Source organism: Dryobates pubescens, chromosome 31 (genome assembly GCF_014839835.1).
Source record: "Dryobates pubescens isolate bDryPub1 chromosome 31, bDryPub1.pri, whole genome shotgun sequence".
Taxonomy (NCBI): Eukaryota; Metazoa; Chordata; class Aves; order Piciformes; family Picidae; genus Dryobates; species Dryobates pubescens.
The window spans coordinates 2,151,392-2,170,969 of NC_071642.1; the positions used below are offsets into that span (position 1 = coordinate 2,151,392).

At 58.2% G+C, this 19,578-nt stretch overlaps 1 protein-coding gene across 2 annotated transcripts in view; it reads right to left on the minus strand.

Annotated features, from left to right (window-relative positions):
• Positions 1–2,259: 2,259 nt before the first annotated feature.
• Positions 2,260–19,578, minus strand: part of SH3GL1 (SH3 domain containing GRB2 like 1, endophilin A2) — a 28,407-nt gene continuing 11,088 nt past the window's right edge. The window contains exons 2-10 of one of the 2 annotated variants that reach the window (XM_054175277.1): positions 13,469–13,537; positions 13,283–13,355; positions 12,461–12,604; positions 9,098–9,231; positions 7,750–7,908; positions 6,840–6,943; positions 4,563–4,687; positions 4,069–4,122; positions 2,260–2,506 (exon numbers count right to left, since the gene is read on the minus strand). In XM_054175277.1, coding sequence (XP_054031252.1) covers positions 2,310–2,506; positions 4,069–4,122; positions 4,563–4,687; positions 6,840–6,943; positions 7,750–7,908; positions 9,098–9,231; positions 12,461–12,604; positions 13,283–13,355; positions 13,469–13,537 — 1,059 coding nt within the window. In that variant the 3' untranslated portion in view covers positions 2,260–2,309. The remainder of the gene's footprint in view (positions 2,507–4,068; positions 4,123–4,562; positions 4,688–6,839; positions 6,944–7,749; positions 7,909–9,097; positions 9,232–12,460; positions 12,605–13,282; positions 13,356–13,468; positions 13,538–19,578) is intronic. The other variant, XM_054175278.1, reaches the window with a different exon arrangement.

Consider the following 19,578-nt stretch of genomic DNA (forward strand, 5'->3'; position numbering starts at 1 on the left):
GAGGAGGCTGCAGTGAGGTGGGGATTGGTTTCCTCTCCCTAGGATCAGATGATAGGAGAGGAAATAGCCTGAAACTGTGCCAGGGGAGGCTAAGGGTGGAGAGGAGGAACAATTTCTTTGCTGCAAGAGTGGTCAGGGGTTGGCAGAGGCTGCCCAGGGAGCTGGTGGAGTCCCCAGCCCTGGAGGGGTTCCAGAACCCTGTGGCCATGGAGGTGCTGAGGTGCTGGCTGGGAGCAGATGATCTTAGAGGTCTCTTTCAACCCCAACAATTCCATGAATCCAAGATCCTGCTGCCTGCCTTTGGGGTGGGGGGTGGGGAGTTGCACCTGGGGAATAGGACCACAGAATGCTGAGGGGCTGGGAAAGGACCTCCAGAGATCACTGGGGGCCCAACCCCAAGGCGTGGATCCGAGGCTGCTCCTCTGCAGTGCCTCCTGGAGCCCTCTCTGATGCTGACAGAGGAGGCAGGGGGTAGAAAGAAGAAACCATTTAATACTTCCATTCAGAGATACAAGTTGAGAGTCATGGGTCAGATGGTTCTTCCCTCAAAAACCAGGAGAAACCATTGGAAAAAAAACCCCACCCCAAAAACACAAACACAAGACCCCCAAAAATAAACCAAACCAACCCAAAAAGGAAGCCCAGGCCAGGCTGGAGCCAAGCTGTCCCAGCTGGCAGCACACACTGCCATCCACCTCAGCAGCAGCCAAGCACTCCCAGGATGCCACCCCAGGCCCCACCAAGGAGGGGACAGAGGTGATGGCCCCGAGGGCACCAGGCCCTTGGGCTGCCTGTGATGCTGGGAGGGATGGGGAGCTGCCCCCAGCCCCCCATGGCTGCACTTGGGGTCACCACTGTGGCCTGCTCAGAGCATGAGGAGCCAGCAAACATCACCATGCACCGCTGGGAACCATCCCATGGGGGCTGTGAGAGGAGCTGGGCGGCAGCAGGGGCAGGGATGTGCTCAGTTCCCCAGCCAGGCAGGGGGGGTGCTGGCCCAGGAGGGGTGCCAGAGCCCAGCTGGGGTGGGGGAGCTGGGGAAGCCACTTTGCTAGCCAGGAAAACCTCGGAGGGAGGGCTGGGGAGAGCACTGCTGGGCCCCATCCTGACCCCATGGTGTGAGGCTGGGGCCAAGGGGGTGGCAGAAGCGCTGCTGAGATGTCCAATGCCTTCTCCCACCCAAAGTGCTGGCAGGGGGACAGTTGTGTGTCCCCCCCAACCCTGGGAGGAGGGGGGCTGTGGGGTGCAGGAAAGGCACACGAGGGTCTGCTGAGCTCCAGCCCTGCTCCCTGACCCTGGGCACAGCTCTCAGCTCTGCCCTGTGGTGGGACCCTGGGCTGAGGCCCAATTCCCCCATTCCCAAATCACCCCCAGCTCTGCCAGGTGGGGGGGGGGGTGGGGGTAGGGGGATGGGGGGAAAGGTTGGAGCAAGAAATGCCCAAGGGCTAAAAGCAAAAGGACTTAAACCATCTAAAATCAAGGGCAGGCCCCTGGGAGCCAAGCTCTGCAGGGAGGGCTAAAAGCAGGCAGGGGACATCCCTGCTCTGTCCCTTCAGGGTGGGGAGGGACAGCACAGAGCCCCAGGCGGGGCTCAGCACCCCAGGGAGGGCTCAGCACCTGCACTGCAGGGCTGGTTTAGTGTTTGATGGAGGTTGTAGTGTTGCTGTGCCTCAAAGCCTCCCTGCCCCGAGTCCCCCAGGAGTGCTCTGGACCCCTCTGGAGAGCCCCTGAGGCCCCTGGGAGAGTCCCAAGAGCTCAAGAGAGCCCCTGAGCCCCCTGGGAGAGTCCCAAGCCCCCCAGAGAGTGCAGGGGTCCTGCAGCAGTGGTGGGCCGTAGGGAGAGGGGTAGTGTTCAGCAGGGTGGGGGACCAAGGAGGTGCCCCTCAAGTGAGGCTGGGGGCTGCCTTACTCCCCCCTGCATGGGGCTGTCCATCTCCCCGTGAAGGATGCATCCCAGCTCCCCCCCAGGCTCATCCCAACACTTGACCCAACAAGGGAAGACAAAGAGTGGGGAGGGGGCTGTGGGAGGGCCCTGGGAGAGGTCTGGGGCGGGGGGGAGCTGGCAGGGCGCAGAGTACCGAAGGTCAAGCACCAGAAGGACAAACCCAAAACTTCAAAGAACCACATTCATGGGGGGGGAGGGGGGGAGGAGGGGGGAGCTGGGGGGAGTGTGGGGGGGGGAGAGGCCCTGTTTGAGCCTTCCTGGCTTGTTCCCTGGCGGCAGTCTGGCCCCGAGGCGGGGGGGAGGCGAGGCGGCGCCGGCGGAACGGAGGCGCAGCCCCGGGGGGGCCGGGGGGGGCCGAGGCTGCTTCACTGAGGTAGTGGAACCAGCACCTCCACGTAGTTGAGGGGGAAGAAGCCTGACTGGCCGTGGATCATGCCCTCATACCAGTTCTCATCAATCTGGTTGGTCAGGGTGATGATGTTGCCCTCCTTGAAGCCCAGCTCGCCGTCGTTCTCCGGCTCGAAGTCGTACAGAGCCTTGCAGCAGGGCTGGTCCAGGGGGGCTGGGGGCAAAGGAGGGGGTGGGGAGAAGGTGAGATGGAGCCCTCTGCACCCACTCTCTCATAGTCTCCAATCAAGTTGAAAGGGACCTTAAAGATCAGCCAGTTCCAAGCCCCTGCCCTGGGCAGGGACGGCTCCCACCGGCCCTGGTGGCTCAAGGTCTCATCCAGCCTGGCCTTGAGCAGCTCCAGGCAGGAGGCAGCCACAGCCTCCCTGGGCAGCCTGTGCCAGTGCCTCCCCACCCTCACTCTAAAGAGTTTCTTCCTCCTCTCCAGTCTCAATCTCCCCTCCTCAAGCTTCAATCCACTGCCCCCTGTCCTGTCACTCCAAGCCCTTGTCAGAAATCCCTCCCCAGCTCTCCTGTTGGTCTCCTAGAAGCACAGAATGGTCTGGGTTGGAAGGCAGCTCCAAAGCTCATCCAGTCCAACCCCCTCTGCACTCAGCAGAGGCATCCCTCACCTAGAGCAGGCTGCCCAGAGCCCTGGTGAGCCTCACCTTGACAGGGCATTTCCCACCTCCCTGGGCAGCCTGGGCCAGGCTCTCACCAACCTCAGCAGAAAAGGTCTTCCTTCTCTCCAGCCTGAATCTCTCTCAGTCTCAAACCATCTCCCCTTGTCCTGTCCCAACAGGCCCTGCTCAAAAGTCTCTCCCCAGCTTTCTGCTCAGCCCTTTCAGCACTGGAAGGCCACCAGGAGGTCTCCTGCTGTCTCTGCAGCTGTAGAGATGCTGCTGAAAAGGGACCAAGGGTCTGCAGGGTCTCCATTCCCCTCCCCACTCCCTCTCCTCCCTGCCAGAGCCTGCAGCCAGGGCATGGGGAGCAGCACAAATGGCACCACCACAGCTGCTCTGACCACATCTGCTCTGCCTCAGCACCAGGAGAGAACCTGGAGAACACCAAAAGCAGCAGGCAGCACTTCATGGTCTCCACACAACCTCCCCCAGAGCCAGGCTGGTCCCACACCAAGCTCCCCATGTCCTGCTGCTCCCCTGCTGCACCACCCTGAGCCTTCCCCCCCAAGCCACACACCAGGCCTGGCCTCAGGGCCCCCCCACCAGATCTCTTCAGCAGGATTGCTGACCTGTGGTCACCCCACAGCCTATCTGAGGATCCTCACTGTCCAGCTGGGACCACAAAACCAGTGTGCCAGGGCTCTCCCTGCTCCTTCCAGCCCTCAGCAGGGGGGTTGGAGGGGGTGGCACAAGCAGGGGTGGGCAAGCTCCAGGCTGGGTGCTCGTAAGGAGAACAGGGCAGCCCCTGAGGTGTCTCATACCTCATGGGGCAGCATCTGCTCCCTGTGGCCTCATGCAGGACACACCTGCATGCTGCCAACCCCTCCAGGTGAGCCAAGACCCCCAGGCTCTGGGGGGGAAGCACCAGGAGAGGACATCTGCTACCATCTGGGGTTTGGCTGGAGGCTGAGTGGCCAAGGCTCAGCGTGGGGGGGAGGGGAGGATTAGCAGCTCCAAGCAGCAGCAGCATGGAAGGAGGAGCAAGGAGGGTTGGGAAGAGGTTAGGGTCACACATCATGCAGTGAGGAGGGAGGGAGGGAGGGAGGGAACTCACGGATGCTCCGGGCGGAGGACCGGGACGGCTTGTCGGATCGGAAAGAGGAGGGAGCTGCTTCCAAACAAAAAGAGACATGCTTAAAACAGGGGCAGCTGGGGGGGGAGGCAGGGCCTGCAGGGAGGAGCTGTGAGGAGAAAGAAGGAAGGTGGCCTCACATGCTGTGTTAGAAACCCAACTGGCCTGGCCAGGACCAGCGGGAGGCAGGGAGGGAGGGAGGATGAGGAGGGAGGGAGGGAGGGAGAGCAGCTTTTGTTTTTCCTGTCTAGAGCCCTGTCAGGAGAGTGGCCCAGGCTGGAGGCCCCACTGGGCCACCCCCAAGTCCAGTGTAACAACAGCTGCTGGGCCCCAAGAGAAAGCAGCCCAAATTCAGAGCTGCTTTTCAGAGCCGGCAGCTCCTGCAGGCAGCTCCAGCACACCAGGACCAGCAGAGCAGCTCCTCCCCATGCCAGGAGGCTTCTCCAGAGGCACACACACAGAGGAGACAACTTTACCTGAGGCTTTGGGGGTGGGGGTGCAAGAGAAGCCCCCATTGGTCTGGTTGGTGTCTCCAAAGTTGTAGGGCTCCCTGGGCTTGGGTTTGTATTCCCTCTTGGGCCGTGAGGAGGCCTCCCTCATTCTGCAAGAAGGGAAAGAAATGAGGAGAAACTGAAACAAGAAAGAGAACAGCAGGAGGTCAGGGTGATCTAGAGCACAAATCCTGTCAGGAGCCAGCTGAGGGAGCTGGGGGTGCTCAGCCTGCAGAAAGGGAGGCTGAGGGGAGACCTCATTGCTCTCCACAGCTCCCTGAGAGGAGGCTGCAGCCAGCTGGGGCTTGGTCTGTTCTAAGAAGCAATTGATAGGAGAAGAGGAAATGGCCTCAGGTTCCTCCAGGGGAGGTTTAAGGCTGGATGTGAGGAACAATTTCTTCCCCCAGAGGCTGCCCAGGGGTGGAGTCCCCATCCCTGGAGGGGTTTCAGAGCTATGGAGGTGTGGTGCTGAGGGCCATGGTTCAGTGGTGCCCTGGCAGTGCTGGCTTCAGGGCTGGACTGGATGATCTTGCAGCCAGAACACTCTGGTGACTCTGTGATGGTTATTCCCCTTTGATGGCTAGGCAGGGGAGCAAATGCAGTCAAGGATCCTTGCAGACAGGGATCTGCTCTGTGCTGGGACATTCTGGAGCTGGGTTTTGCCCAGGGTTTGTAACCTGGCCCCTGGAGAGGGCCCCAGGCTTTGCTGCAGAGGTGTCTCAGGCAGTTCAGGCCAGCAGAGGACACTCCTGCTGCAGTTCCAGAGCTCACACTTGGCAGGATCCTCCCAGCTCTCCTTAACTCAAACCAGACACAGGATCCACTCAGCAGTTTCTTCTAGGAGGGAAGGGCAGCAGGGCAGCACTGCCAGATGGCTCTGAGAAGTAGAGAGGCTGCCCTGGCTTTGTCCAAGCTACCTTGACTCCATCCAAGCCACCCTGGGGCTCCAGCCAAGCCACCTTAGCTCTGTTGAATCCACCATGTGCCAGGCTGAGGAAGGCACATCCCCAGCTCCACAGGCAATCCCCAGATGTAAGGAATCCACCTTCCCCTTCCCTGGCCCAGGGTCTGGGCAGATGCTGGCTCAGGTGAGACCAAGCAGCAGGAAGGGCACCCATGCAAGGTCTGGCAGTGGTGTGATGCAGCTCAAAGGGTATTTCAACAGCACCTTTGTGTTTCTTGGCACCCTGGCAGCCACTGCACGTTCCCCAGGGCCTCTGTGGAGGTCAGGCACTGGAGGAGGGGCAGGGAAGGCAGCAAGACCAGGCAGCTCCAAGGCTCTGCCTGCTCCTGTGTGCCAGGCACCCAGCCACCCCTCACCAGCTCACGTGGCTCTCAGCTCCACAGCACACAGGGCAGGGCCACCTGCAGCAGGGGCTGCCAGGGGAGCTCCAGCTGGAGCAGGGCTTGCTGGAAAATGAGGACTCACAGATGCCTGCCTTGAAGGAGGTGATTCAGCTGCTCTCCCACCGTGGCCACGAGGCCATCACGACACCCCCACCATGCTGCATTCTCTTCTGGTCTCCAGGGCAGCTGGGAGGCCCTGATCTCATGGCCAATGCCCAGGTTCCCTCCATAAACACAACTGGTTCTTGTCTAACACAGCCCTGCCTTGGATCAGCAGTGCTGTGGCCAGCAGGTCCAGGGCAGGGATTGTCCCCCTGTGCTCAGCACTGCTGAGGCCACACCTCACATATTGGGTTCAGTTTTGGACCCCTCACTCCAAGGAGGACATTGAGAGGCTGGAGCAGATCCAGAGAAGGGCAACAGAGCTGGGGAAGGGTCTGGAGAACAGAGCTGGGGAGGAGCAGCTGAGGGAGCTGGGGGTGTTGAGCATAGAGAAAAGGAGGCTGAGGGAGACCTCATTGCTCTCCACAGCTCCCTGGGAGGAGGCTGGAGCCAGCTGGGGTTTTGGTCTCTTCTCTGAAGGAACAAGCAACAGGACAAGAGGAAATGGCCTCAAGTTGCAGCAGAGGATGCTTGGGTTGGACATAAGGAACAATTTCTTCCCCCCAAGGGTGGCCAAGGCCTGGAGCAGGCTGCCCAGAGAGGTTGTGGAGTCTCCTTCTGTGCAGAGCTTCCAACCCCCCCCTGCATATTGTGCTGCTGGGCAGCTGCTGTGGCTGCCCTGCTGGAGGGAGGGGAGTTGGACTAGATGATTCCAGAGGTCCCTTCCACCCCCAGCATGCTGGGATTCTGTGAAGTGGGGCAGGAGGGCTTGGGGCTGTGGGATGTGAGTGCCTGCAGCCCCTCCAGACTCACCTGCGCTTGAGCTTCTCCGCGAGCTCGTCCAGGATCTGCACAGCCTGCCGGTGGTAGTCCAGCTGGGCATCCACCAGGGCTGAGAGCTGGCTCACCTGCTCAATCTGCAAGAGTCACACCAGGCTGGGATGAGTGACCCTCCCCAGCTGATGGGAGGCTCCTGCATTGCACAGAGGGGCTGAGGCCCTCCTGGGGAACGTGTACGAAGGGCGACCTCCCTGAGGAAGGGAGAAGGTGGTGTGGGATTTGGGTTAGAAGCTTCAGCAGGGAGGTTGGATGAGATGGCCTCAAGAGGTCACTTTCAGTCCCCATTGTTCTGTGATTTAAAGAGGGCAGGCACTGGCCAAGACTCAGCAGGGCACTTCCAACCACCCTCTGGCCTTAGTGAGGTGCTCAAATCCTGCCCAAAGCCAATGCCAGTGGCACGCTGAGGAGAGACCTGTGTGGCACAAACCACACTGGAGCTTGAGGAGGGCAGACTGAGACTGGGGATGAGGAAGAAAATCTTTTCAGTGAGGGTGGTGAGGCACTGGAACAGGTTGCCCAGGGAGGCTGTGGATGCCCTCTCCCTGGAGGTGTTCCAGGCCAGGCTGGATGAGGCCTTGAGCAGCCTGGGCTGGTGGGAGGGGCTTGGAACTGGATGATCTTGAAGGTCTCTTCAAGCCAAACCATTCCCTGAATCCAGCCAAGAGCTGCCTCAGGAAGAGGAGCTACAGAAAGGACCAGAGGCTCACCAAGCCAGCTGCTGGGTGCTTAGATCTGGGCTTCTTTTCCCAGGAGCAAAAACCCAGCAGCAGCAGAGCGGCAGCCAGCGTCTGACTCCTGCCTCCCTCGCCCTGTTGTGCACAGGATCCCACCCAGCCTCTCTCAGCCCAGCTGGAGGAGCTGGTGCTGCCCCCAGAGCACTCACATCAGTCTCTAGGAGGTTGTGCATGCTGGTCTCTGCTACTTCCTTGGACTCCTCAAACTTCTCCATGGCCTGCCGCAGCTCCTCGTCGGGGATCTTGCCCTGGCGCTTCTTCTTGTAGTCGAAGTCCAAGCGTCTGCCCTCCAGCTTCTTGAGGTGGTGCTGGGAAGAGGATGGTTATCAACAGTGCAGGAGGAGGAGGAGGAGAAGGGAAAGGCCCAGGTTGGGAGCAGCCAGGCTCTCCTGCTGGGAAGGCAGCTCTAGTTACAGGCCGTGGTCATTCATTTCAGAAACCTGATCGGGGAGCACAGGCTCCTGTGGCTTCCACCTCTGGCTGGCCCCTGGAGAGGCTCCAGGGCATGGTGGAGAGCTTCAGGGCAGGGCTGCTGCCAGATGACAGGGAGGAGTGGACCATCCCAACTCAGTTTGGCAGAGGATCACTGCTGAGGCTTGAGGGGAGGGAGGCTTTTAACTGAGAAACAACCAATTGGTCTGGGGATGTGATTTCAGCCCCATCCAGCTGGGAGCTGGAGGGAAAGCACTGGGGGAGCAGCAGCACCAGGCCTGCTCCTCACACAGACCTTTGGAGGAAGATGAAAATTTGGCCCAGAAGAGGCAAGAGAGATCTCTGGAGCTCAGGAGTTGGGGGGCAGGCTCTGGGCACTGCATCCCCTAACTGCTTAGGGCAGGGCTGTTTGAATCAGCTCTCAGGCAGCCTGCAGAACTGGAAGGGTGATAACCACTGGAACAGTAGCTGGCAGTTACTTTATCTGGGACACCACTCTAAGTGAAAATTTACTCCAGAGAGCTGCCCTGGAAGCTACAAGGTTGGGATGGATCCTATTACACAGCCTGGCCATGCCTTGCATGGACTTAGCTCTGTGTCTCCACAGTGAGACACCAAAATGATGCTTGACCTAGAGGGAAGCTTGATCCTGGCTTGGAAGCTGTGCTGTGGCATCCAGGTGCTAAGAGGACAGAGGGCACAGCTGTAAAGGGGGTGGTGAAGCTTAATGCCAGGCTGCAGCAGGGCTGGGAGCTGAAGGCACAAAGAACCAAACCCAGCAGGCCCAGAGCACTTCTTGGGTCCCACTTCCACTGTGGCCTCCATGTAGGGTAAATGAAGAACTGTTCAAAGCTGTCTCCAGCCTTAGCAGCTGGGGCTGTAGCAGCAGTGGTGCTGAGCAGAGAGGAAACCCCAGTGAGGGGAAGCACAGTGCAGGGGAACAGCCCCAGTGCCACACGAGGCCTTGGTTCCCACCGTGACAAAGCCAGAGGTCAAATGGAGGGGCAAGGAGAGGCCAGAAACGGAGGAGATGAAGAGGAGAGGAGAAAGATGGGAGGTGTTTACCTGGATCTCTTTCAGGTCTTTGTCACAGAGGTTCTGGAGGGGATCAATAAAGTTTTGTTTGACTTCAATATCCAGGGAGTCCTTCACCTCAGCCAAGCGCTTCATGGACTCCCCAGCATCGATAAGTGCATCGCCTGCAGGGAGAGGGAGAAGGGCCCAAGGCAGTTAGAGGGAGCCCAAGCCCCTGGGGGCTGCCTGCAGAGCCATTCTGCCAGGCCTCCCAGCCAGTCCAAGCTCTGTCTCCCAGCCCACCCCCCCCCAGGATGATCTGGAGCAGGTCTCCCAGGCTGGCACGGGGCAGGCGAGCGCCGCTGGGTACTGCCTGCCAAGGGACCTCACCACCACACTTCCATCTTTGTCCTCTGCAAAAGCAGGAACAGCCTCTACCAACCACACAGAGGAAGGAAAAGGTAAAAATATCTTTTTTTGAAGCATTATTTTTAGGCTCCCTGTCAGCTCAGTGTGCTGCTGAGCTGCTGGTTGGCCGTGCAGAGCTTTAACCTTGGCCAGGGCTGGCAAGAGGAGCCTGGGGCAGAGGCATGCTCAGTCTGAGCCAGCCTTTGGTCCAGACAATTTGAAGCCCAGAGAGCCTCTGACCAACTTATTTTCTCTAAGTTCCCCCAGCTGCTGGCAGCCAACCTGCAGCCTTTTATTTATTTCAGACACTAACCTCTCCCAGGCCAACCTCATCCCTCCCTCCTCCTCCTCCTCCCCCCTGCTGAATTAAAGAGCTCAAAGTGCCTACTGAAACCTATTTAGTGTTGTGCTTTTCTAAGGCTCCTGCCACAAAGGCAGTTAAGCCAGGAGGACTTGCAGCAAAGCATCTTTTACTCTTGGCTTTCATTCACTCCAGTGGAAACCATTTATAGACTGAATGATTCCTGGGCAGCTTTGGCAAGCCAAGCAGTGCAGCACTGCCTCAGCACAGGAGAATGCCCAAGTGAAAGGGAGGGTGAAGTGAGAGCATGGCTCTGCTGTCCAGCTGCAGGAAGGAATCAGAGCACCAGAGAACTGCAGAGGTTGGAAGGGATCCCTGGAAGGAGACCCAATCCCCTGCTCCAGCAGGGCACCCACAGCAGCTTGCCCAGGAGCAAAACATCCAGGCAGGGTTGGAAGCTCTGCAGAGGAGACTCCACAACCTCTCTGGGCAGCCTGCTCCGGGCCTCCAGCAGCCTCACACCAAAGAGGTTTCTCCTTCATTTCAAGTGAAACCTCCTGGGTTCTAGGTTTGTGCCCTGCTGCCCCTTGTCCTGTTGCTGGACACTACTGAAGAGAGCCCAGCCTCAGCCTCAGGACCTCCACCTTTTAGAGATCCATAGATTCAGAGAAGGGGTTGGGTTGGGAGGGACCTTCAAGCTCACCCAGTTTCAACCTCCCTGCAATGGGCAGGGACACCTCCAGCTTGCCCAGGTTGCTCAAGACCTCATCCAGCCTGGCCTTGAACTCCTCCAGGGAGGAGGCAGCCACAGCCTCCCTGGGCAACCTGTGCCAGTGCCTCCCCAGCCCCTCTGGAGAGAATTTCTTCCTAATATATTATAGATTAGATAAATATCTAACAGATATCTAATAGGCAGCTATTCAATAGATAGATCTAATAGGTAGCTAGCTATCTGCCAGATGTATCTGATAGGTATCTATCTAATTTCCAATAGATTAATAGGTATCTATCTACCAGATGTATCTAATAGGTATCTAATAGATATCTACCTAGTATCTATCTACCAGATGTATCTAATAGGTATCTAATAGATATCTACCTAATATCTATCTAACAGATGTATCTAATAGGTAGCTATCTACTAGATGTATTTAATAGGTATCTAATAGCTATCTAATAGATATATCTAAGAGGTATCTATCTAATATCTATCAAATAGATAGATCCAATAGGAACATGGACAAGAAGAGGTAGCAGACAAGAAAAGTTATTATTAAGGAAGAATTTCTTTACTGCAGGAGGGGTCAGGCACTGGAACAGGAGATGCTGGGTAGAAGGTTGGACTTGATGACCTCAGAGGCCTTTTCCAACCTTAATCACTCCATGACCTACGCCTTCAGCTGTGGGAACTCCAGATAACCCCTCCTAGGAAGGGTGCAGTGGGAACAGAGAAATGATCAAGTGAAGTGGTCCTTTCAAGAGAGGCCATTCCAGGAAATCAGCCCTGGTGTGTGCTCCTAAAAAACTTCCTTCCCCCTCTCTGTCTGTCAGTTCCTGCAAGCCAAGAGGGATCCAGGGCTGCGAGCTGGCCAGGGACCCTCTCAGGTCCTTCGTCACTCCCACAGAGCAGCCAAAGCTCTTTGACTTTCCCAAGGCCAAGCTCCTCCCTGTGCTGGGAGCCAGCAGCCAGCTGTGCACTGCAGCAGGGCTGTCACGTGCAGGGGCTGATGTGCTCATGGATTTAAACTGATGTCACCCAAAGGCTTTGTCCTTGTTGTTGTCCCTTCCTCCTCCTCCTCCTCCTCCTCCTCCCTGCAAGTCACACTGCCACGAAAAACCAGTTCTTGGCTACAGCCTCCCTGGAGAAGAGCTCTGGAAACTGCCCTGTCAAGGCCCAAATCTGGCTCAATCAGCTGCCCACGTCATGGCTCTTCAGCTGAGGAGCAGGGGAGGGCCTTCCCCTATGTGTAACTTCACCTCAGAAAGCAAGAAGAGGTGGGTTTGGATGTGAAGTCACAGACTGGGATCCAGGACACTTGGGCTCTGCTTGCCCCTTCACTGTCACCCTGGCAGGGAGGAAGGCTACAAACCTCCTGAGGAGCTCTCAAGTACTGTTGGGTGTTTTGGGCTCCTCATTACAAGAAAGACATTGAGGGGTTGGAGCAGGTCCAGAGAAGGGCAACCAAGCTGGGGAAGGGTCTGGAGAACAGGGCTGAGGAGAAGCAGCTGAGGGAGCTGGGGGTGGTCAGCCTGAGGTCAAGGAGGCTGAGGGAGACCTTCTGCCTCTTTACAGCTCTCTGAGAGGAGGCTGGAGCCAGCTGGGGGTTGGGCTCTTCTCTGAAGGACGAAGCAACAGGACAGGAAGAGATGGCCTCAAGTTGCACCAGGGGAGGTTGGGCATCAGAAGAAAGTTCTTCACTGGAAGGGTTGTCAAGGCCTGGCAGAGGCTGCCCAGGGAGGTGGCTGAATCCCCATCCCTGGAGGGGTTTCAGAGCTGTGCTGCCGAGGGCCACGCTTCAGCCCCCGCCGTGGCAGCGTGAGAGAGCGATCGGAGTCGCTGACCTTGGAGGCCCCTTCCAACCCAAACCACCCTTCCATTCCGTGCCTGAGAAGCTCACACAAGCCTTCCACGACCTCCAGAGGGGCGGCTGGGGAACCTGGCAGCGGCAGAGCGCCGGGGGGAGCCGGCCCCAGGGGCCACTCACCGAAGTTGGAGTCGTCTCCCAGCTCCTTGCCGTAGCGGATCATGCTCTCCCCCAGCAGCCCTTCCGACTGCGGGTAGCCAGGGTTCTTCACCTGCCCACGGATCTTTGACATGGTGTTGAGCATGCTGAGCTTGGCCCTGGAAGCTGGCACACAAACAGCCACAGCCGTGTTTGCAATCACTTGGCACTTGCCAGCAGCTCCTGGCTGCTGCCAGCTTCATTCTTTCCTCTTTCCCCCCCGCCTCCTCCCCCTGCCTTTTCCCTCCCCTCAAGCTACACCCAAAGCCAAGAAGTCCCTTTTGTCTTCAGCCACCAGAAATGTTTGCTCTGAAAAGTGAAGTTTCTTTTCCAAGGCAGCAAGCAAAAAATAGTTTCCCCCCTCCCCCCCCAGCTTCACCAGTGAAGGCCAAAAGGAGTTTCCTCAGCCCTCCCCTAGGCCTGGAGCGCTCTCTCAATGAGCTGGCTGGAAGCATGCAGCACAGAAGGCTCCAGGACAAAGCCAGCCACCAATTCCCAGCACAGAGATGCCACTTCTTTCCTGCACATCCCAGGAAAAACAGGTCCACCTCAGGGCTTCTCAAGGGCCCAGCTGAAGGCTGTGTCTGTCCTTTCCCCACCCAACAGCAACAGCAGCAGCCTACAGCCCAGGGAGGCAGCGCAGGGCTGAAGGGGGATCTGGATCCTCAGCTGATCTCAAACGTGGGCTGGTGACCAATAGCTCCAAGCCTAAAAGGTTCTCTCTGATGCCTCTCTGCCACCCTGAGCCTTTCCCTGGAAAACTGGGGGCAGTAGGAAAGAGACAGGAGAGCTCCAGGCACTCACCTGGGTTGGGCTGGAGGTACTCTATTGTTCTGGTCAAGACTTCTGTAACTGCCTTGCTGGTCAGGTCCACTTTCTGTAGGGGAGATAAGGTGAGCCAGCAGCAGTGAAGAGCAGCTCAGGGCTGCAGCAAGGGCACAGAGGAGCTGGATGGACACTTTGAGAGGTCTCTCTTGACCCCTTACTCACCTTTTCCATTTCCTTGAAGTCATCATCAAGCTTGGTCCCTTCAGCCCCTCCAACCTTCTCGCTGACCAGCTGCAGAGGAAAGAAGAAGGGAGAAGGAGTCAGGCATGCTGCTAACTGCCTCAAGCATAGCACTGTTGGGGCTGGAAGGGACCCCAGGGATGCTCCTCATGCAGCAAGTCCTTGGGAGGGAAAGGGAAGAGAGGTAGGTCCAGACAGCATCTGCAAGAGAAAGGAGGTGGCAGGAACAGCCCCAAGCTGCGGCTCTGCCAACCCTGCCCTGCTCCAGATCCAAGCATCTCCTCCCCTCCCAAAGCACAGCTCAGTCAGGATGTTCCTCACCCAGCAGAAGCTCCACAGCTCCCTCAGTCACACCCCACAGCTCCAGCAGCTCCAACGCCTGCTGGAAAAGGCGAGCGGCAGAGCTGTCTCTCGACTCCATTTTGAGCCAAGGCTTCGGTTTCACACACAGCAAAATGAAAGCAAACAGGGAATGAGCTGGGAATAAACAGGGGATGAGCACTCTCTGCTCACAGCAGCCAGCACCACAACGAGCCTGGAGAGGGGAGAGACTCCCCAAAGCCTTCAGCCATCACTCCCTGGGGGGAAAAGCTGGGGAGGAGCAGGAGCTGGGGCACAAGGCTTTGAAAGCAGAGGAGAAAGAGCTCAGCAGAAGCCAGGGGCCAGTTTCACATCCATTCAGCAAAGCAGCTCCGAGGCCTTTCCTAAGAGGAGTGAAGAGGGAGATGTCTGACAAGCTGCAACCAGGGGGATGCTCTGGGCTGTCTGAAATTCTTTCCAGTGAGGCTGGGGAGACACTGGAAGGGGTTGCCCAGGGGGGCTGTGGCTGCCCCCTCCCTGGAGGTGTTCCAGGCCAGGCCTTGAGCAGCCTGGGCTGGTGGGAGGTGTCCTGCCCATGGCAGGGGGCTTGGAACTGGCTGATCTTGAAGGTCCCTCCCAACCCAACCCAACCCATGCTATGAATCTCTGGAAGAGCAGCTCCTGAAGCATGCAGGCTGTGCCAACTGGCCCCAATCAGTGCTTCTCTTGCCCCAAAGTGGTCAACAAAGAGACATCAAAAGCAGCCCAGGCTCGGAGCCTGCCGCGAGGCACCGCCAGGATTTCTGCTGTTTGTACTCCCAGCTCCAGCTCTGGAGGAACAATCCAGGTTTGTTTACTTCAACATCAAATACTTGATTCTTATCAAGTCCCATGGGGACTCAACGTGGTCCCTTTTGGAGGAAGGAGCAGAGAAGCCTTCAGATCGTCCTCCACCTTCAAAGGCACTCTGGGGACACCACGGCGGCAGCCACACTTCTGTTTACCTCTCCTGGGGGTCAGCAGAGACCCCAAGGTGCCAGCACAAGAGGGTCTGCTGTGCTTCACCCTTGACTTCTAGCCACTGGGGGAAAGGAGAGGGTTGCTGCTCTCCTGGCTCACCCAGCTCAGCTCTGGATTCCATTCTTCTGCTTAACCCACAGATAAGATCTTTACAGCTCTACAGCACCCAGCAGAGGGATGCCAGGATGGCCCAAGCCCTGCACCCTGCCATGCCCAGAGAGCACACAGAAGAGCCTCAAAAAGGGGCAACATCACCCCACAGCTGCCTACAGGTGAGCAACCAACCCCAGTGGGATCTCTCCCTCTCTTTTGGACACCTGTTCCACACTTGGAGTGCCAGAACACACCCTGGCTAGCCAGCTCCGAGCTGGGGAGGTGCCCATTCCTCTCCAGGCACACCAAATCTGGAGCAAGCCCTCCCAGGAGCAGTTGCTCAACCTGCCAGGGCAAGCTCAGCAGAGCAAAGCTCGGTGCCAGCTGCCATCACCTGGCCCCTGCAAGCAGGAAGGGGCAGGGACACCAAGGTTGCTCCTCCAGAACCCTCCTTCATTTCTTAATGCACCTGGGAAGGGAGCAATTATGCCAAGCAATTCCAGCCCCTCTCTTCTCCTCCACCCAGCCAGGGATTTGCAGCCCCCCCCCCAAAAGCTGCAGGCAAGGCCTCTGGCAGGGACCGGGGGAGGAGGAGGGACCAAAGGCATTGAGCACCACAGTGATTTAGGAGGCTTAACACCCTCCCCTAGACGGGAAGGAGGAGAAAACCCTCACTTGCAGACTAATTTAATCCTCCTTTTGACATCCAAGGAATGCTACTGGTGCCCTGCTGGGATGGAATAATAAGGCTGAGGTTCTCCCATTGCTGCCTCTAATTAAACTGGGAGGCTTCATCACGGGAGGGAAGGAGGAGGGAACTGTGTGCCATCTGCAGGGGCTCCATCCCTATCCCCATGCCCCCAGATCTGTCAGGTGGGGAGACAAGTCAATGCAGCCAGGAGGAGGTGTCAGCAGGTCCTTGTTTAACCTGGAGCTTCCCTGGGAGCCAAGTTTCCCAGTGCCACATCCTGCAGCTCCCCACGCTGCCTGTGAGGAGCCTGCGGAGGCTGGCAAGCAGCAGCTGCCTCTCCCTGAGGAAGCCTGAAGCTCTCCAGGCAGCTCACCCTTGGCTGGCAGGATGGGAGAGGAAGGAACCATCCACACACTGCCTGCAGCCTCCAGCTTAGCTCAAGTGAGCTGGAAGGATGGTTTGGGTTGGAAGGGACCTCCGAGGTCATCGACTCCGATCGTTCTCTCACTCTGCCACGGCTGGGGCTGGACCATGGCCCTCAGCACCACAGCTCTGAACCCCCTCCAGGGATGGGGATTCAGCCACCTCCCTGGGCAGCCTCTGCCAGGCCTTGACAACCCTTTCAGTCAGGAAGTTTCTTCTAATGTCCAACCTAAACCTCCCCTGGTGGAACTTGAGGCCTGTTGCTTCCTCCTTCAGAGAAGAGCCCAACCCCCACCCGGCTCCAGCCTCCTCTCAGGGAGCTGTAGAGAGCCAGAAGGTCTCCCCCCAGCCTCCTCTTCTCCAAGCTGACCACCCCCAGCTCCCTCAGCTGCTCCTCCCCAGCCCTGCTCTCCAGACCCTTCCCCAGCTCTGTTGTCCTTCTCTGGACCTGCTCCAGCTCCTCAATGTCCTTGCAGTGAGAAGCCCAACACTGAACCCAGCACTCAAGCTGTGGCCTCAGCACTGCTGGGTACAGGGGGACAATCCCTTCCTTAGTCCTTCTCTGCCAGCCCTGCTAGGACAGGACACACAGGAGAAGGTTAAACCTGCAGCAGCTCAGGGGAGGGAGCAGGGCACAGGGACAGGGCAGGAGTCCTCAGCTCCACTTCAGCCACACAGCAACCAAGTGTTTCCTAGAACAAATATTAGCAGAAGCTGATGTGGTTGGGTGGCACAGGCCAGCAAGATGAAGAACTGCTTCCAAAGGGGAGGGCTCTCGAGCTGGCACCTCAGCCAGGCCATGCTGCAGGGCTGAGAGCAGAAGGTGCAGGCAAACTCCAGCAGAGAAGCCAGGAATCCATCCCTGACTTCCCACCCCTGCCTAATTAAAAGGCTGCTGGCAGTTGAGTCGTGCCCTAGATAGCTCCAACCTGAGATCAGAGAGTAGGGAGGTGAATTTAATTCCAGGGCTCCTGCTCTGTGCTGGGGTGTGGTGGCTCCCACCTCAGCAAGCATCACCCAGAGGTCAGATCCAGACCACAGAACGACAGGGAGTGGAAAGGATCTCTGGAGCTCATTTAGTCCAAGCTCCCTGCAAGGGCAGGTTCACCCAGAGCAGGTTGCACAGAGCAGGGAGCACTTCAGCTGCAGGAGAGCTGCCTCAGAAGGATGAGGCTCTGTCAGGTGATAGAAGGAGAGGAAATGGCCTCAGATTGTGCCAGGGGAGGGTTAGGTTGGACATGAGGAAAAATGTTTGCTGCAGGAGTGGTCAGGGATTGGAACAGGCTGCCCAGGGAGGTGGTGGAGCCTCCAGCCCTGGAGGTGCTCAGGAAACCTCTGGCTGTGGCAGCTGGGGCCATGGTTTGGTGCCCATGGTGGGGTTGGGTCAGAGGTTAGGACTCGATGACCTTAGAGGTCTCTTCCAACCCAACCAATTCCGTGATTTTATGGCCACCTCCTGCTCCCCCCAGCAGGCTGCTCCTGCCCATGCTTTGCAGTTTCTGCTGCTTCCTTTCTCCAGGGGGTGCCCTGATGGGGGGTTTCCAGCCCTGCCCTCCCCAGGGCCGTGGGAATGAGAAGGATCCCAACTTCCCCTGGCCGCTGCGAACCCACCGGAGGGCTGCTGCCCGGTGGAAGAAGCCCTTTGGAAATGAAAGCCTCATTGTCTGACCTAACCACTGCAGCAGGAGGCTGGCTACAGGGAGAGGCAGCAATGGTATGTGTGTACACAGGGGGGGCACAGGGGGTGGTGGAGAGGGCCTCTTTTAGAGCTGGGAGTGGGAGAGAAACAAGGGAGGGCTGCGCGGCTGCTCCCAGCTCCCGGCACAAACATCCCTGCAGCCCTCCTCAACCTCCACTGCTCCTCCCCAGAATGGTTTGGGTTGGAAGGGAGCTTCCAGACCACTCAGCTCCAACCCCCCCCTGCCATGGGCAGGGAGACCTCCCACTAGTCCAGGCTGCTCAAGGCCTCACCCAAGGATGAGAATCCATCAGGTGACAGCCTCATAGCCTCCACAGGACTCTCCCCAGTCTCTCTTGAACTGGGGAGCCCCAAACTAGACCCTGCGAGCCAAACAGCTCACAGGGCCATTCTGAGTCTCGATTCCAGCCCTCAGCCTTCCCCTGGACTTTCCTTCCCTTGCACTTGGCGTGCTGGTGGCCCTGCCCAGAGGAGCCTCAGCGGTGTCCGGGCAGCGGCGCTGGCCGCGCGCGAAGCGCTGGGAGCCGCTGCGCTGCCTGCAGCCACGTGCACCGGCGAAACGTGGCCACCAACAAAGCAAGCCTCCCACCCACCCCCTCACCAGCTGAGATGGGGATCTAGCTGCTCTCTCCACCCAAGGCTGGAGGAGTTGCCTTGATCTGGAGCAGGAAGGTCAGCCCAGAACAATGACGAGCTCCTTCCCGCGGCTCTCGGCGAGGCGGAAAGCTTTCCGAGTGACCCGAGGCTGGCATCTGCCCGCAGAGGAACAGCACAGAGAGAGCTGCTGCATGCAAGGGCAGCTTTCTAGGCAGCCTCCTGTCACATCACCTCCTCAAAGCACCATGGAGTGACTCATCTGCATCCAGCAGCCAGGCTGAGGAATTAGGGCAGCCTGGATTAAAAAACCAAAGGAACTTAAGCAGCAGGCAGCAGGTCACGCTCAGAGCTCGGGCCAGAGAAGGGCAGCTCCCTTATGCTCCAGCTCAGCTGGAGGAGAAGCTTCTTTGGTGTGAGGCTGCTGGAGCCCTGCAGCAGGCTGCCCAGAGAGGCTGTGGAGTCTCCTTCTGTGCAGAGCTTCCAACCCCCCGTGGCCATTGTGCTGCTGGGCAAGCTGCTGTGGGAGCCCTGCTGGAGCGGGGGGGTTGCACTGGGTGATCTCTGGAGGTCCTTTCCAACCCCCAGCATGCTGGGATTTGGTGTGATGCACAAAGACTGTCTGTCCTTCCCTTGTATTCCATGACAGGGTGGTTGTGATGCTCTGTGCTCATCCCCATGCTCTCCAAGCTAACCCTTCCAGCAGAGTACTGGCTCCTTCCCTCCCTGGGCAGAGGCTGACAGCTCAGCTTGCCCTGGCTAACACCAGAAACACCCAGATGCTGCCCCAAAAGCAGACTGACAGATGGCACTGGGTTGGAAGGGTCCCTCAAAGCTCATCTTGTCCAACCCCCTGGCATTCAGCAGGGACACCTCCAGCTGGAGCAGGCTGCCCAGGACCACATCCAGTCTGAGCTTGGATGGAGCCTCAACCCCCTCCCTGGGGAACCTGTCCCAGTGTCTCACCACTCTCTCTGTGAAGAACTTCTTCCTCCTGTCACCTCAGAGAAGCAAAGTTTGAGGTCCCATGGCAGGGAGCCACCTGAACTGCTCTTGCTGCAGGGGAAGAGGCACCTCCCAACAGCCACTTGCACAGAACTCTTCTCTGCTATTACTCATTTCTTGCAAGCTCTGTACCAAGTGACACCAGACTTCTCTCCAGCTAGGGGGGGGGAAGAAAACCACCCACAAACCAAACAACAAGAAAACTGGGTCAGGTTAACAGGGAAAAGACAAAAGCAGGTAAGAAAAAAGCAGCAGCTCTCCTCTCCT